Source organism: Rousettus aegyptiacus, unplaced genomic scaffold (genome assembly GCF_014176215.1).
Source record: "Rousettus aegyptiacus isolate mRouAeg1 unplaced genomic scaffold, mRouAeg1.p scaffold_m13_p_7, whole genome shotgun sequence".
NCBI lineage: Eukaryota > Metazoa > Chordata > Mammalia > Chiroptera > Pteropodidae > Rousettus > Rousettus aegyptiacus.
Window position 1 is genome coordinate 81,916,787 of NW_023416310.1, and position 19,522 is coordinate 81,936,308.

Here is a 19,522-nt window from a genome sequence, read left to right on the forward strand (position 1 = left end):
GTAAATCATTAAGTATCAGTTCTAATAGTGAATTGTCCTACTTACAATGATTTCCTTAGCTCATACCTGATTTTTTATATTGGGTTAACAGCTGTTGGGAAATGTTTTTTCAACTGAGTCAGTTATCAAAACTATATATTCCATTATATAAAATGCAAACTGTTTATTTTATTGGCACTCACTAATGACCCATATCAAAAAAATGTGTAGGGTTTTATTCTCTAATATGAATTTCATTGTACCCAAATATTTAAACTAAATTGGGAGGCTTCTTAATCTTTTTAGCTTTTTCACTCAGTCCCCCAACCCCCATCCCATTTGGCAACCATCAGTTTGTTCTCTGTATCTGTGTCTATTTCTGTTTTGTTGTTCATTTATTTTGTTCTTTAGATTTCACATATAAGTGAAATCACATGGTATTTGTCTTTCTCTGTCTGACTTAATCCTTAAAACACTGATATTCCTATAAGTATCCCCATTTTACAGATGAAATAAAACAGTGAGATCTACCAATCGTCACTTCATTTTGCCAAAACCAAAATGTTTAACCATTAAGCCGTAAAGCTGTGAAACAGGAATTGAGGTGAAAGCTTCTGTTAGTGTACATTCATCAATAAAAAGATCATCCAAAGTAAATGGTTGCTCAGGCTCATTTCCCTTAGGATGAGAAACTAGTTTATGACTGAGATCAATAAAAAATATATGATACATAATATACAGTGGAATATTACTTGGCCATAAAAAGAATGAAATCTCACCATTTACGACAACATAGATGGTCCTAGAGGATAATGTGCTAGCTGGAAAAACTCAGATTCTTTTTATTTCACCCTTCTATCATCCATGATCAGCTTCAACCCAAAGATGGTTTGACTTTGTGGCCACAAGATGTTGGCAGTAACTCTTTATCTCTATTATTTATTATTAACATCCATGAAAACAGAAACAAACTCTTCCAGAAGTTCTCTTCAAAACAGTAAGATGCCTATTTATCTAAAAGTCTCCAGAAAGTTTCATTCTATGTATTATTAGCCCAAATACTTATGAATTCATGCATCTGAAACCAAATTCTATGGCTATAAAATGGGACTATATTGACTATTTTAGTCTAGTTGTATGTTTCATCACTAGTATCAAAAGATGGAATCGGTTTCCTAAAAAGCATATGTGCTTCATAGATACCAAATGAAAATTGATATAATTAAGAAAGTAAGGAGGGAAAATGTGGAGAAGGCAACCACAGTGTTTATGCGGGTCAATGGGGTATAAACAGGAAATAAAAACAAAAATGTCAGATCATGTTCTAAGATTATCACTGAAGTCCATTTTCTTTGGGTTAGCCCCCTTGTTGTAGTTTTGTTTGTTTGTTTTAACCCTTCTTTAATAAAAGTGGGAGAAGATGGAGTACCTAGGACTCATATACTGCTGGAGGGAAATTTTGGCATTATCCGCTAATGATGAGCACCTGTGCATTCTGTAACTCAGAAGGAACAACGCTACATTTATTCCAAAGAGAAACGCATGCATGTGTCTACTCAAAGACATGTACAACAATGTTCGTAATTGCATTATTGCTAATAGAAAGTAATAAAACTCAAATTAACAGGAGAATGAATAAATAAAATATGGTATAATCACGTAATAAAATATTATATAACAGTACAAATTAGTGAACTGCTGCTATGTGCAGCAAAATAAATATAAAAAAGTAAAATTTGAGCAAAAGATGCTACATGCACATACACTGCCCCTACACACACATATATTCACATACACATGTATAGTATGTTTCTGTTTATATAAAATTAAATAACAGGTGAAATTTGACTGTAGATCTTAAAGTCAGAATAATGATTACTTTCAGGGAAGATAAAAGGCTAGAGATCGAGAGAGGGATGAGGATGTTTTCTGGACCGTCGGCAATATTTTATTTCTAGATGTGGTTGGTGGTTATGTGGGTTTTTATTTCAAGTGATAATTCACTGATCCATATTTATGTCTTATACACTTTTTTGTACCTTTTACCTCACAACAACAACAAAAACATTTAGAAAATTTAGTTTGGGCATAAGAGTTAAAAGAAGAATATTAGGTCTCTAGTGTCTTAGACAGTGTCATTTTCCAAAACTTTATAAGTGTCTGGCACTTTACAAGACACCAGATGAATGCTTTTCAAAATATTGAATGGATTATTGTGAGTAAGGGTTATTTTTAAAGATTCAATGTTCATGAAAACTAACTTGGTAAAATTCACTCTCTTTACAAATATACATATATAACAGTTGTAGCTAATATTAAAATGAGCTGCCTAATTACATGCCATCACATGATTGCCATCAATATTTATGTCCTATTAAGATCGCCCCATAATGGTGTTTCTCAAAGCTTAGGACATCTTCCCCCGGTACCCAATACAATTTGAATTGTCACATAGGCATAACATTAAAAGAGAGGGAAATATGCAATTAGACACTTTTTCCCTTTTTAACATTTTTCAGCATATCCAGTTATATTAAGGACAAAGTGTTATTTTATTTGTAATTTGTCTTTAACCACATTCCCAATTGCTAATCTACTTTCTATGGAGAGCAACATCGAGCTTATCACTTTTGGTAGATAATAATATGTAATTAAAACATGATAATATTGTTTCAGTTTCATTACATTTACTTTGTAGTTGTCCACGTTATGAAAAGTGAACTTGATTTTTCAGGTTTTATTGCATTTATTAAGTGTGTTAAGTCAAATAATTATATTAGAAAGATATTAGTTTTATGAAAACTATTAAGTAAAAAAATAACTAAATGTCGCTTATATGTGGTGACAACCATGAAGTTGGCCAAATTTGGGACACAATGACTTATAGATTTAAATTTCTTGACCCTTCAGTTAATCAGCAATATTTGAGACTCTTCTGTGCAAGGCACAGCTGCAGATGGAAAGAAGGTCAAGAAACAACACTGATATCAAAACATCTCTCATCTATTCAAGGAGACAAATACGTGAAAAGCTAGGAAACTTAACAGTGCAAAGCAGTAATAAAAACATTGTCACACGGTGGAATATGACTAATCTCTGTCTACCAGTACCTCCAACTTGATATCAAGGTTATTTCTATCGTCGTTGTCTGTATCACTTCCAAATCTCAATTCCTTTTGTAAGATTATTTTTCTTGAGAACATAAAACATTTTGGGGAACTGATAAAACATTGGTTTCCTCTTTTAGCAAAGTATAAAGTAATACGTATAAACATGCAAAAATTGTTCACAAGGAGGCCACAGGTGGATAAGAGAACTCTATGGACTTTCTCACAGTCCATGAACAAAAAGTTAAACTATCCCAGATTTAGGATAGTTTAAAGGTCACTGAGAGCCAGTGTATGAAAATGAAGGCTGATATTGTTCATTATCTCGACTTGAAATACTGAATTATAAGAATTTGCATATGTGTTTAAATTCACACAACTGTATACAAATAAAAGATCAATTTTGCTCTATGCAAACAAAAAAAAATTTAAAAGCTATTATGCTGGAAAGTAAATCACTGAAGTTCTCAAAATATTCATTGACATAAATTTTTGTGAAATTGTCTGATACTAATGAAGGCTGATACATATATTTAGACATATATTCAAGCATATCAATTCAAATACATTCAAAATGTATTGAAAATGAGTAATATGTTAAGTGTATGTTTAATCTTATACAAAATTGCCAAATTGTTCTTCATTCTTTATTCCCACCAGCAAGGTATGAACATTTCAGTTGTTACACTGACTAGAAATGTATAAAAGTGCCAGTCGTTCCCTTTTTACCAACGTTTGGTCTTGCCAGTATTATTTTTATATTACTCATTCTCATAGATGGATAATGGTAGCATATTGTGGTTTTAATTTGGACTTACCTAATGAGTAATAATGTTGAACCTCTTTTAATCTGCTTAACACCTCTGTAACTTAGATGAATCTCAAAGGCAGTATGCTCAGTGAACTATATGATTCTACATATATGACAATCTTGCAAAGAAAAAAAAAAACTATGGTGATCAATAGCATACTAGTTGTTTCCAGGAGGTAGGGGTAGGGGAGGGTGTGACTACAAACAGGTAGCAGGAAAGAACTATTTTGAGGGTGAGATACAATTTTTCAGTATCTTGACTTGGAATACAAAATTACAATAATTTTCACTTGTGTTTAAATTCACACAACTGTTTACTGATAAAGGTCAATTTTTCTCTATGCAAACTTAAAAATAAAAACAAAGCTATTATGCTGGAAAGTAAATCACTGATTTTTTTCAGAATATTCATTGACATGAGATTTTTGTAAAATTTCCTGATACTAAAGTATGAGGTAATGGAGCCTAAAATTTTTTAAATCTCCTGGTAAGAAAGAAAACGTTATTAATGAAGTGGAACTGTGGTTTCTTTTTATTTCCGAACATAGATTTTTGTATCTGTTTCAGGCTTTAGGTAGGATATTACCCTTTCTAGTTCTGCTGTACACAGATAAAGTCCAACAGTATATTTTATAGATAGGAAATAAGTGTACTTTTAAATATGTTCTCTATGAGAATCCATTAAAATTTTAAAATTAGTCATTCAAATAAATGCCCCCAAATCATATTGATTAATTTGCCCTTTTCTGAGATGCAAAGTATTTATTTTTATAAACATATATATATATATATTTATACATACATATATGTATAAACAGTTAAATATAGTGCAAGATTTTTATAATCATGCCATAAAATAATTACTATGCCTCAAATAATTGACTTAATAGCTTCATCAATAACTATCACTTATCCTGCTAAGATTTTGTAGCAAAATGTAGAACAACCCTGTGTAACTTTAAAGAAGCTAAAAGTCAACAATTTAGTTAATTGCCAAGCAATTGAAAATAGATAGATAAATTGCAACCCTCACCATTTCCCAAATCATAGAGACACACTTATTCCTTAAGAATAAAACAAATGGTGTTATTGTATGAGGTATTTCCCATGAGGCAAACTCCTTATGTGGAGTATAATTCGAATTCTTCCCTATGGCTGTAAGGCCATACAATAGGAAGCAGATTTCTGTCTCCCAAACTTTATATCTTGACTTTTCCACACTTAGTCACTGTCCTCCAGCCATCTGGGCCCGTTTTTAGTTCCTAAGGCATGCCATGTTATCATTCCTTTCAGCGTCCTTGCTCCAACTATTACCAGTGATGAGAAAGCTCTTCCCTTCAATCTTCTCATGGCTGGATTTTTTTCATTTCCTTGCAGTCTCAACTTTTTATCCATTGCTCAAGAGTGGCCTTTCCTGACCATCCTATCTGACGTAAATGTTTCCTTAATTTTCTCCATGACACCACATCTTCAATATTTACTATGTTTCGAAGTTTATTTATTTACTGTCTACCTGTCCCCAGACTGCAAAGTCTAAGAGGATTAAGAAGAGGTCTTTTTTTCTCACTGTTTTATCTCCAACCCCTAGTGCAAAACAAGTATTAGGAACTCAATACATATTTATTTATGGCAGGAAGGCAGGAAACAAGAAGGAAGACATTTGTTCACTTTTCATTTTCTTAATCCTACATTTAACCTCACAGTTTAGAGCTCAGCAAGAGTCAAATGATATCCCATGTTAGTCTATGTCAAGGGAGAAAAGAACAGAATCACATGGTTTTGCAGATTTCAAAAAGTGATTGTGTAGAATGTGTATATGGTTACACAATTTCCTTAAATCAGAGGCAATAAGTGAAACAAATCAATATAAGGTAGAATATGGTTGATAAGTAAACTTGTAAAAGTATGGTTGCAGTACATAATATGCTATTATGTACAGTGCCATGAACATAGCAAATAGGAATTAAACAAAACGTATTCCACTAAATAAATATGCATTAGAAGAGTATTATTCAGATCAGCTAAATCAGAATGTGTAACCCTTTTCTGCAATCTTCTGCTTTATGTGCATACTTAAGCATCTATTAAGAATGCATTTGTGAGGTTACTTAGAATCCGAAGTCAAGTAGAATAAAATTGAGGATATCTCTCTTTCCTCATGTGATTCTCTACAGAGTTTACTTTGATGCTCATTCATCAGAGAAATGGATCTGTGAAATGTAAATGGCAGCAAATCTACAGAAAGGAACTCTCATCATGCATCTTGGAAACTGTTAATGGCCTGTTGACCTCAAGGGTACCTGGAAAATCATAGTCAATTGAGATGGATGTTTCAAGGAGTATTTGGATGCCAACTTATCCTTGGCTTTATCACAGTGAGTTGATTTTATTTGCTGTTTATTTTATTTTATAAAATTTTTGGGTGAGGTGGCATGTGATATGACTGGAAAAAAATTTTAATCTAGTCAGTCACTTTTCTTATTGAATGTTTTTCATGCTTTTAGAAATAATAATTAACCGAGTTAAATATCATTCATTATGACATCTATTTAACCATGAAATAGAATAGATTTATAATAAATATATCTCTCAGATCCTAAAACATCTCTTAGATGAAAATTCTTTAAGATTAAAGGGTTCAAAAGAAAATGGAAAAGGGGTAAAAGGCCCTAAAAATGGTACATGGACAGGAGGTAGGAAACTAAGACTGGCGTTTAAAGGAATATAATAAAATACAGTGTGGCAGTCAACTGTGTCTGATGGAGGGACAGGAGCTGATGTTGGAGAGGTTGTCAGGGATCAGATCACAGAGGACCATATTGAGTGATCATATGCCCAGTTTGCCTGGGAAAGTTCCAGTTGGCACCTGTGGCCCTGACCTAATTATTAATAATTATGTCCTCTTTCACTATAAAAATGTCTCCATTTTCCACAGTAAATATATGACCATATTGCCTACAACTCTAGCTAAGACAATTGGATTCTATCATATAGGAGAAAAGGGAGTTACTGCAAACCTTTAACATAACTATTTAACATAACCATATTTCAAGAAGTCATCCTGAAATAAAATTGTCTTTATTTTCAGATGACAATGTTATATATAAAAATTATAAAGAATCTACAAAAATTATTAAAATTAATAATTACTAGAACTAATATAACAAGATATAAAATTAATATACAAAATAGTTTTTCTATGTAATAGTGATAAACATTTGGAAAATAAATTTTAAAATATGTAATTTAAAATGGAATAAAACACACACAACATTTAAGGATAAACTTAAGGAAAACATGCAAGATGTCTACACTGAAATATACAATAAGGTAGGGAAAAGAATTAAAAGAAAACAAAACAGATTGAGAGAAAATCGTGTTTATGGATTGAAAGACTTAAGATTTTCAAAATATCAGTACTTTCTAAATTGATCTGTATATTTGACTCCATTTCAATAAATACACAAGAGGGCATTTTTATTTTGTTTTAGTATGAATTGGCAAATGTTCTAAAACATACAATATCTTTGTATGTTTTAGAAAGATTTAAAATAGACAAATCAGTCTTACAAAAGAAGAATATATACGAATGCATTTCATATTTATTACTAGATTTTAAGATTTACTATAAAGCTACAATGATCCAAGTCATATAGTGCTGACATAAGCGTAGACAAAAAGACCAATGGAATGAAATACAGATTTCAGCAATAGACCTAGGCATTTATGCTAATAACATTTTGACAAAGTTACTGATAAATGTTGATGAAAAAAGGAAAATCTTTGCAAAAACCTGGGCTGAAACAATTAGATGAATGCATAGGGAAAATGCATATTGACTTCTAACATGTATTAATTAAAATAATAATAATTTGAGATGGATCGTAGAGCTAAATGGAAAAGCTATAACCACAAAGCTTATAAAGATATATAAAAATATCTTTCCAAACTTAGGGGAGACAAAATTTCTTAGGACAGAAAAATATTAATTCTAATGGAAAAAAATGACAAATTTTACTTGACAAATATTTTGCATATATAATATATACACACCATACCAAAAACTGCAAAAAATATTTTCACTATATACCTGGCAAAATATTTTAACCTAAAATTCATAAAGTACTTCTACAAGTTAATAATAAAACATAATAAAACAAAAACAAACACCTGATACATACAACTTTACCCTCACTTTAGCTATTGCTAAAATTCAAAAGACTCTCGAGATCTTAATTAAATATCCAAAAGTTTCAGATTTGAGTATGTGCGCATGAGGATAGGACACCTTGCTTTTAGAATGATGATTATTCAAAAGGAACTAAATACTTGCTTATTCTAGTAGAATAAGATGAATGGGGATACTGGAAGAGAATAGGTAAAATAGCTTTTAAAAAGCAGTTGATAATTTATTAACACATAATCACTAGTATTTATACTCTAGATTATAATGAATCAATATTGAAAAGTCACTGAGGCACTTAAATCTCATTTTGTGAGTATTTTATAGGTCATATTAGGGTATTTTGCACTTAGTTCAAAAAAGCTCCAACATATTACTGTTATTTCTTGATCTTATTATATCCAAGTTTTCATGCCTTAATTTTTATGAAATTAGTTAAAACAGGTATGTATAGTTAAGGTAATTTTTTTTTTCACTATTTGACTGTATTTCAACTACTTCTATTGGTTTCACAAAGTCTCAGAGAAGATGAATCAGTTGCAGATGATGGTGGGAAAATAGACCATTTTCATTCATGTAACTTGAAAATCTACAGAATAGAAAGTAAGTGGAGCAAAAACTCATCAACTAGCCATTGATTTGTAAATTTAGTCTACGTTAAAATAATGTCATATATCACCATGTTGCTTTGTTTGTCTTTAATATGGGCTTTATCACATAGATAAATTTTTCAATACTAAAGAAAATATTTTTCAGAATATTTTTTAAAAATTTACACCACTTCAAAAAAAATGCTATTCATTTTAGAGTGAAAACCTCTCCAATAGAGAACACCAAATATAGCAAAAAATTATTATGAGCAAGAAAAGAATGTTGGGATATTAAAACCAAATAGATGATTGTTGATCAGTTTCAGCTGTTTTGTTGATTGCAGTATTTTTGTCCTAAGCTTTCACTATGCTAGAGAACTATTATATTCTCTCATAGCACCATGTGACTTTCTTGTGTTGCATTTACCTGAGTTAAAATTTAATAATTATTTGTACATGTTTTTGATCATTGCCACCCCATGAGATTTCAAACTTGATGATGACAGACAGCATGGCTTCCACAGCCCCATGATTATATATCCAGTTCCTAGCACAGACCTAGCAGAAGCCCTGCACCTACAAATCTTTTGTAACTAGAGTTGTTTTCCTCAATTATGTATTTAAAGTATGTTTTCAAAAGCAATTTATAAAAAAGGGGCTGATAACTTGCAAAAGAACATAAGAGTCAGCCATTTATTTCTTCCTCCTAAGATTATGTTGACAAGTTATATTCAGTTTGTTTTGGCCATATTATTTAAATAAGTCCAAATAAATTACAGAGCTCAGTATATATTTGTCTCACCACATAAATTTTGGTTCTACAACTAAATTTCAGTTCATGGTAGGGTTTCAATTATTACAAAGGATCTTTGCTAAAAAAGCATTTCTTGTTTTCCCCACTAGTATGTTATTGGTATTTATTCGGTTTTCTTTATGAATGGGTAGAGAATGTAATATTCATGCTACTTATTTAGCACTTAGACATGGTACTTTATAGAATTATACAATGAGTTTTATAATGACATAGTATTATTACCATATTTTACACTCATAATATTATGGGGGTTAATATGATTTGTAGTTAAATTTTATTTTTAAACTAATGTGTAACTTAAAAGTTTTTTTATTTCCTTTTAAAAGATATTTATTTTCTAGAATAGGAAAGAAATGAATAGCAAATAACCCTCCCCATAAAGCAAACTGAAGAGACCTTTTATACTTTGAAATAATCCAATTATTTTCTTTTAGAAAGAAAAGGGGTGACTGTGCTTGTGTAATGTGGTGTTAGCACTAGAACGAGACTAAGGGTGTCTAAATCTGGCTGTACAGGAACTATTAAAGGACTTTGGACAAGTCCTGTAACCTCTCCATATCTAATATTTTACAGCTCTTTGAAAGACAAAACATTATCTTCTTCATCTAACTCTTTGAGGCTATAGACCGGATAAGAAGATGCATGCATTCTTAGAAAAAATTAAAGCCCCAATTTTTAGGAATTATAGCTCCTTAATCCCCTAGAAATTTTACTTAATATTAAGTTATTGCATGCCCTAGGTATCCAAACAATTGCTTGTATGATTGAGGTGATTAAAAATGGCAACTTTAAATATCTACATATTGAATATACATATCCAGATATTGTAATGTTATTTCTATTTTAATATTCAATATAGTTGCCTTGATTTTATCTTTTACTTTTCTAATGATTTTTGCAGAAAAACTTAAGGACAGCATTGAGCAAATTATTCTGTAAATTTGCTCAATGGAAGCGCAAGATCTTTTCTTTGAAAATGGAATGACATGCAGATTAAACTGTGCTTTGTTTACATAGACATAGACGTAGACATAGATGTAGCCATTACGAAAATATATTTTCTAAGCATAATTTTGGCCCCAGATCTAAATAATGCCATTTAACATGTTCTTGAACTCATAAAACAACTGAATAGCATATCATTTCTAAGCATTTCTATCTAGAGCTTTCAATCAAAATAAGAAGGTAAATTTAAGATTATTGTGATTGATGGAGACTAAGGATCTCAAAACATGCTACTATACAGATTGAATATTTTAATTTGTTCAGTGGAATGATTGGAAATAAGACATTTTAAATTCTATTGTCTGAAGATGGAATTGGATAATTTAAAAATTAAAGCTGATAAATATACATAATCTAGAGTATTACACTTACAAGAAAACAATATTGATGGGATGAAATGGGTGAAAATTTCAGAAAATAATTAACGATAGATCTAAAATATAACCTGTTATCCTTATTATGTGTGTATATATATTTGTTTATTTTTTGAGAGGCAACTCCAAATTGTCTTTTATTTATACAAAAAGGAGACAAGGCAGGGGAGTGATGGGCCTTCGGAGGCCCTGCTGGAGGAGGAGGGGTCTGGGAGAAAATGTTGAGAAACATTGAGTGAGTGCTGAGTGGTGGGGGCCACAGAAGGAAAAGTCTCCAGCTGAATCACTGTTGGCAGATCATGGGTGGGACTCACAGTGACTTTGGTGATAACTGTGCTGCTGACTGGACTGAGAGGTGCCCTCTAGTTTCTGGAAGGTATTCACCAAGGGAAGCAAGACAGGAAGCCCAGGATGAGAAATATATATATTTTTCTCTCCATGTATATATAATATATAATATATATAATAAATACACATATTTCATATATACATATATACATATGTAATATGTATACATGTTTACTTATTATAAATATCTCTCTCTTTCTCTATCCATATACATATTACTTAATGTTTTTATTATTTTATATCACTTCCAGTCGTGTGTTGCTTTTAAGCAGGTGATTTAATCTCTCTATAATTGTGATTTCCTAGTCGTCAAATGTGATTGACGATAACTACTTCACAGATCTTAGTAAAAATTAAGTATATATAATATATATTAATTAACTTTTATATGTGCGAAATATATATGTATTAATTAAAATATATAAATATATTTATAAAATATAAATTTTGGTTCAGCTTTGAAAGTCCGAAATTGATATTATGTTGGGACTATTTAATTGGTGATGTAGGGATTCTGAATGAGCCACCCCAAGATGTGTTTCTGTGGAATGTGGATTATTTTAAGCTAAAGGCCACTGAGACCCTGTGAGCTCAAGCGAAACCCCCCATCCTCATTAACTACCCAGAAGAATTTGATTTAGGGGTCTTGCCCATAATAAACTATCAGAGATATCCTTTTTGACATACATATATGGTAGGGCAAACTACCAATTACTGAACACCAGGTCTTTTTATTGTCCTACAATGACCCTCTGAAGCCCTGAGGTGCCTCACCTCATCCTTAGCTTTCTATCTCTGAAGCTGAGAATGTTTTATATATATATATATATATATATATATATATATATATATATATATATATATATAAATAATTTTCCCTTTCTATCTCTGAAGCTCTCATGAATGTGAGATCTCTGACTCTCTCATATATGCAAGGTTGCCATGCATACGTGTGTAACTAAATTTAGATATTTTCTCTTGCTAATCAGTCTCGTGTAGATTTAATTATTAGACCAGCCAGCCAAAAGAACGTAAGAGGGTAAAGCTTCTTTCTCCCCCATACTGCCTTTGAAGGTGTCACACATCTCTTATAACCTACCAGTAGAGGAATGAGTTCTTTTCTTCACATCTACCTGTATAGAGTATCACATCTGGAATGCCCATTCCAGTTGAAATCCCGAATATTTAAGTACTTACATTGTGCCAGCACCCGTGGTGGTCAAACAATTCCTGAATTGTGCTAATTATAACTTTTAACCAATCTTCTGCCACCAGTGAGTTTAGCAGAAGTACTTTGGGGAACCATGTAGTGGAGGAAAAATAAATTTCTCCCTAGCTTTCTAGGTTCTTGGCTATAATAAAAAGACAGATTAACAGGAGAAAGACAAATAAGTTTAATAACATGTATACCATACATCTCCTGTATACATGGAAGCTACCTGGAAAACTGAGTAACTCCCTGCAACGGCCCAAGCCACTACCGTACGTATGATCTCCAGCTAAAGACAAAAGATGTTAGGGGTAGGGACAGCCGGTCATGGGAGGTTATCAGGCAAAGCACAGTAAACTGAAAGTATAGTTATTATAAAAATTTAAATCCCTGCCTTCTCCACTGATAAGTTCCTAGAGATTTAGGCATCCTTCACTTTTTGGTACAGGGAGAAAGACCCCTTTACAAATGGAGACTTCCCTTATAAATGTAAATGTCTCTTATAAAAAGGTAACTTCCTAGTTTTTCGAGCTTCTCTTATGTCTGCTGTTTCTTAAAAATAATCAGCCATAATCCTCATGCCAAAGAGGCATATTTTTTGATGGCAAATTCTGCTCCCCTTCAACCACAAGCATGTATCATCCCAGTACAGCCTGATTATACTTCAGCTGAAAAGTCTGTCTTGGAATGGCTAGAAAACTGTGACAGTGAGAAACAGCCACGACTTTAGTAATATAATATTTACAAAACAGATAGTTTCTAATGTCGGTCTTAACCTCATTTCAATTTTATTAAAATCATTGCATGAAGCACATTTTAAAATGTATGGAACAGATGATTCTATCATTAAATATTCTGATTCAGTTATTTTAATATCAGAGAGATATTTATGTAACTAATTATTTATACGCGAATTTTTAAGTTTTTGCCTACAATCCACATGTTTTGTCTAGAGGTGGTAGACCAGTGGATTCTGAAAGTCCTTGGTAATATGTTTTTCTTTTCTTTCTGTCTTTTTTTCAGGTAGATGTTTGCCTCAGAGTAGACTATTTGCAATGTTATGTCTACAACTAAACAATTAAATATTCTCAAGGAATATATTTTTTTTTAGGTAAAACCTTAGGAAGGAAAGGAAACAGCAAGCTTGTCTGTTGAGATTAATTTTGTAATCAAATAGGGTTATAGTTAAGAATCATAAAATTCCTCTACATGTATAGTAATAGCCTGAGAAATAAACACTCTGAAAAAAATGAGTTACGAGATTTAAAAAAACTTTAGCAACTCATAAGAAAAGTCACCTGAAGTATTTCTGTTCAGGCCACAGCTAAGAACAGAATATATTTACAAATCTTTAACTCAATTTTCTTTTAAAAATTAAGTGCTAGCACTTCAAAGTGAGGGTTAGATTATCCAGAGTTTAATCAAATTCACCTCTACTCAATCTATCCTTGAAAAATAATTCTTGATTACTCTAAGTATACTATAAAATCTTATTTTATTCTAAGAATAAAATAAAACACTTTTACTTCTAGCACTTATTCCTTTTTACTCTAAATAATTTTTTTATCGTTTCCCAATTTCTTTTCCTTAAGGAAGGTAATTTTACACTGGCATGAAATGTAGTTACATCAAAAGAGTTTATAAAGTTAGGAAATTTATTTTTAAACCTATATGTATGAATATTTGCATGTGGAGTATATCTAGTTTATAAATATAATTACATACTCATGCTTATATACCTTTAATGATGGAGGTCTCTATTATATTTTCAACAAATGTTTTCTCACACATAAGGTGAGTTCATTAAAAGTTTTGTAACTATCCCTCACCCTTTATGGTTTGTATATTATGCTTAATTTATCTACACAAAATAATCTGTATGTGACTCATTATACTCAATTGAATAAAAAAAGTATCAACAATCAATGCACTTGTAAACATTAAATATGGTGATGAATAAACTTTTGGAAATGAGTGAGGCATATACCACTTTTCTTCAATGTACAATCTTGGGTACTTGTTTAAAATGAATATTTCTGAACTCCACTCCATACATAATGATTTAGGATCTTTAGGTGTAAGTTCCAGGAATCATTTTACAAGTTCTTCAAGTGATGGTTATGACAGCACTGTATACAAAATATGTGCCAGTTTAGATAATTTTGAGTTTCAGAAATTAACTTTCACATATAACAAGAAATGTTAACTATTAATATCCTTACTTCAGTGTTTTCTATTTCTCCCTGTTTTACTTTTGTGTAAACACAACATGACGGATTTAGTCAACTTAACGAGGGAGGGAAACTTATTCTTTGGAGTTATGTGAATGAAAAGGTCAATTAAGTTTTAAAAAAAAATTTTCCTCCAACTTTCTAGGTGGTTCTAATGCCATGGTTTACCCAAAACCCCTCTTTCAAATTGTCTCCTAGGATCCCACATTTTCCCAGTCACTTATGGTTCTTCTTTAGGATCAGCTCCAGGTCAAAGCTTTTATTTCTATCTAGCCTTATTCAGTCAATCAAATGTCTTCTTTATGGGACTGCAGAAAACTGAAACTAATCACATTCTCTGCACCAAATTGCAATGACTTGATTCTCTGTCATTACTGAGAAAAACAGAGAAATTATCCCGTAGGAGAATTTACATGACACATAACTCACATTATTCGGAACTATTTAAAATGCTCATTTAGGCTACCGTGCTAAAAATTGAAGATTAAAATGCACCTCTAAGTTTTAATTTTTATATAATATTGGAAAAGAAAATGTGAGACTGTTATAAAAAATAGACATTTTAAATGTGATACTATTATGAATAATAATAAAATTACACATTTTTGGTTAAAATAAAACCATTAGAGATAAAAAAATAAGAATATCCTCATCTATTTAATTATAAAATTGTTTACTAAGATGGATGTAAATGAATAGGAAGGAAAAACATAATTCCTTATGTCTTCTCTAGATTTTAATCCACAGGTTTCATAAAAGGTAGAAATATGAGAATGATAGTTTCTGTCTGTAAGCAACTATCAACTCTAATTTCTGAAATAAATTAGGAGTGGCATACATTAGGCCCCCTAAAGTATGTGTGTGCAAATTTTGAATAGAAAAATGTTTTCCCAGGATTCCACTAAAATGTATTTGCACATAAACCATTTCCAATAAAAGGCTCTCTCTTCTTCTGAGAAAGCTACTTATCTTGTACTCTTAATGAAAATGCACTTTATTTTTATAGTAAATGAGGAAAGTATGAAAAGTGCTGGAAGAATTAAGCAGAACTTCTCTCTGCTTAGAAACTCCATAGAGAGATGTTCACTCCTTATTTTGCCTGGGTCTCTTCTTTATCAAAAATCTGCATCTCCCATTAATTCCCCTAGAGAATTAAGGATCAGAGAAGTTAGCCTGACATTTTTAATAAAATGCAGCAATGGTTTAATCCCCATACCTTTTATCTCCTTTTGTTATAACTACTACATAAGAGTGTTAACTCTCACAAAAACCTTAGGACAATGGCTTAATATATTCTATAGCTAGCTTTTACTTTCTGTTTTGGGAGGAATTTAGAATTACTTTAAATATAGAGTTTTATTTCAAAATGACATTACAGAGAGTGCAAGTAATGTAAATAGTGGAACTCTAACCTGACTTTGGTCCTTGCCGGAAATACTGAGGTGTATGGGATGGGCCATTTAGGTGGGTAGATAAATGGTGAACTGTACATGCAGAGATATTCCCTGGTACTTTTGATAAGAGGAAGTTCAAGAAAATTTATGTGCAAAGCACTTCAAAGTACCCACCTGCTCAGGGTTTTGGCGTATCCATCTCCCACCCCTTCCCATCTTTTGCTACTCAGTGCAGCCAGGCTCTGAGGCATTAATTCATACTTCACGGTTCTGGCATCACATTCCCCTGGTTCAGCATTTTTTTTTTTTTTTTTCCAATACTGCAGCAACGCAGACATACATTCCTCCATGCATTCATTGACTGGTTCTCTAGTCCATGCCCCCAAAAGTCCCCCTCCCATCTCAAAAGGGGGGTCGGGATAATCAGAACAGGGTCTCCAGATGGGCCCCTTGGCCCCTGCGTCCTTCTTTCTGCACTGTACGGGTGTCCTGTTTAAATTTAGAGAAGTCCTAATTGGTTAGATAAGCTTTTTTTTTTTTTTCCATTTGGCCCTAAGCGGGACTGCTGTCCCTGGTGCTGAACCATGGTTGCCCGTCAGAGAGCCTGCTGCTAAGTCAGTGGGGCTGGATAGAAAACCTGGCTGACTGATTTTAAGAATGCCAAAGTGCAGAGGCAAGTGATACTTTCATGTTCAGGAACAGAACCCCTCCCGTTCTCCCCACACCAAAAAAAACACATATCTCCAATATCCCAGGTGTCTGCCAGGAACTCATTTGCAGTTTTCTCCCCCAGACCCCCCACCCAAAATGCCTCCAACATGGCCTCAAACAGGAGCATGTACCAGTACAGCCTATCTAGACCTCATTTTGCAGTAATATCAAAATACTACTCCCCAGACACAAAGTCTTTATGACGTTAGCTTTTCCAACCTAAAACAAAACAAGTAAATCCAATAAATTAATAAATAAACAAAAGTAACCTTCCTTTTTCTTCCCTCCTTTTCCTTCCCGGCAGACTCACGTCCCCCTAAATTATAAAGCCCCACATCCCAGAAGAGTGTTTTAAATCTGGGTGGTCTCCATGGTGCCACATACCCACCCCTTCCCCCACCTCTCTGAAACAAAACGCCGAAAACGGCACATCTTACCCCGGGTAGAGCGATACCAGGAGCAGGATCCACACCGTCATTTTCTGTGAAAACACAGGAGTCGAGTAGACTGAGCATTCTGTGCTCCATATATTTGGTGAACTCATCGCTTTTTTTTCTCTCTCTCTCTCTCCTTTCTCTCTCCTCTTGCCTCTCGGTAGCAGAAGAATCCCTCCTCTTTGTATTATTATGCTTATGATCTGATGGTGGCTCCCCCCCGCCTGCCTCTAGTAGGTCCCGTCACTGGGGAGATGTATTGCTACCAGCTTCAGGAATTAATATTCAGGGGGCAGAAATAAGATCAGCACAAATGCTTGCAGATACCATCAAAGCGTCAGCTCAGGAGCAGCTTCCAAGTCTGGGGTAATAATATAATTGAGGCAGGGGGAGGGCGCAGGGAAAGACACAGAGAGACAAATAAGGGAGAGAGAAAGGCGTGCACACTTGTACACATACTCATGCCCCTCACACTCACACATACTCCTCCAGGTCCATCGCTGTAGGTTTGTTTGTTTGCTTTGTTATGATTTTTCTTTTAGAGGGGACTGAGCTGTGTGTGTGTGTGTGTGTGTGTGTGTGTGTGTGTGTGTGTGTGTGAGATATAGAAAAATCACGAGAATCTCTGCATGATCAACTGTCACGCAGATTAACTCTGAGGTCAAAGTGGAAGCGATGCACGCACCATGCTGCAGCATGAATTAACACATGCGTGGTGTCTTTCCAGCGCTTTTTAACCCTTCACCGCACACACAGGCATGCGAGGGCTGGCATTTATGGGGACAAGAAATGCTTTAGCAAGCCCATAAACTATCACCAATGACATAAGATTTGTCTCCTCAAATTGCCAAGAATGCTTTTTTAATACTGTGCAGCCTTAGAAATCGTGATCACATTGTGGGGGGAGGGGGGAAGCAGAGATTGGGGAAGGACTGTGTGTTTCTCTGTAAACGATTCTGTCTGAAAGCAGATTTGATGACTTTCAATTTGACTGAAGGGAAAAGATATTGAATTAAAAGACATGAAGAAATTCTGTGTTCCCCAGGATTCACGCCTCCCTTTTCTGTCCTCTATTTCCAGTGAAAGTGTAAAGACACAAACTACTTGAAGGTTGAAGAATATAATTGCATGGAGATAGCTGACTGAGTAAACAATATAGACCACAAAATAAAAGAGTGCTTTTTGAAGCGAAGTTGGACAAAAGGAGAGTGTTAATAGGACATTTAACAATATAAATGGATTTCTGTTTGTGGTGTGGGATCAACATTTTTGTTTGTTTGTTTCGCTTTGTGAAAATCCTGAAAATTTCCGAAGTGAATGAGTAGTGTTATCATGCTTCCTTCTTGCCTAGGATGTTACTATGAATACTTATACATGGGAGATATGCCTCTGTGCCTACATAGTTTATCCATCACAGAGAAAACTCCATTCATTGATCATGAGAAAGAAAGTAGAAGAGTGTTTCAAGGTTCCTGTAGAGTCAAGACCACAGCAAAGATGTTCATATAGAGGTGGAGAGAACCAGTGGTCTCCTTCCTAGAACATAGCAGGGTGTCAATATCAAAATCAGTGAATTTTCTATAAGAACCAAATCTTCCAAGTAGGGAACATGAATAAGGAGTCCAGGAGGCATAGGAATAGAATATGAGATGAGCAGGTTTGCAATTTATCTTCAACCCTAAAATATACCCAAGAGAAGCAAGAGAGAATTACTTGTGGCTTCTGTTAATGACATAGGCTGAGGAGACACACTGTGACTAAGAAGCAAAAAAGGCCTAATAGACACACCTGGAAAGCTTCATGCCTTTAGAACTCTGCCTTAAACAGTTATTTTATGACATAAGGAGAAAAAAAAAAAACAATTAGAACAACAACATTCACGGCTACAGTCAGTTAATTTCTTTCTACTGTGATTGAATTAGAGTCAGAGCAAATGTAAACCCCCTCTTTCTGTAATTTTCTTTCTTTTTGTTGCACTGCGAGGAACTTTGTCCTTCCTTATATTTACATTTTCTTTTCTTTCTTTCTTTCTTTTTTTTTTTTACAAAACCCCCTCTAAGTGGTTTATAGCTATATAATTGTTTTAGTGAAGATATTCAATCATATTTTTGTAGGCTAAGGCTTACATACTCAGATGCCTACAAAAAACCAAGCAAGCGAGACAAACGAAACAGATAGGCTGGTGAATCAGTGCAGCGGTGGAGACCACGCACGCCAGACCGACCACATCCTATCTGAATGGAGTTGCTCCGTTACATCAGTTTCCAGAGGAAATGGAAATAAAATGAGGAGAAATGTCCTAATTTTTAAAACACAAAGGAGGCCAAGCCC

The 19,522-nt window shown here is 33.4% G+C and overlaps 1 protein-coding gene across 2 annotated transcripts in view; it reads right to left on the minus strand.

Moving 5' to 3' along the window:
• Positions 1-17,845, minus strand: part of GABRG2 (gamma-aminobutyric acid type A receptor subunit gamma2) — a 75,992-nt gene extending 58,147 nt beyond the window's left edge. Inside the window, exon 1 of one of the 2 annotated variants that reach the window (XM_016167111.2) lies at positions 17,195-17,845. In XM_016167111.2, coding sequence (XP_016022597.1) covers positions 17,195-17,301 — 107 coding nt within the window. In that variant the 5' untranslated portion in view covers positions 17,302-17,845. The remainder of the gene's footprint in view (positions 1-17,194) is intronic. The other variant, XM_016167109.2, reaches the window with a different exon arrangement.
• Between the last annotated feature and the right edge of the window lie 1,677 nt (positions 17,846-19,522).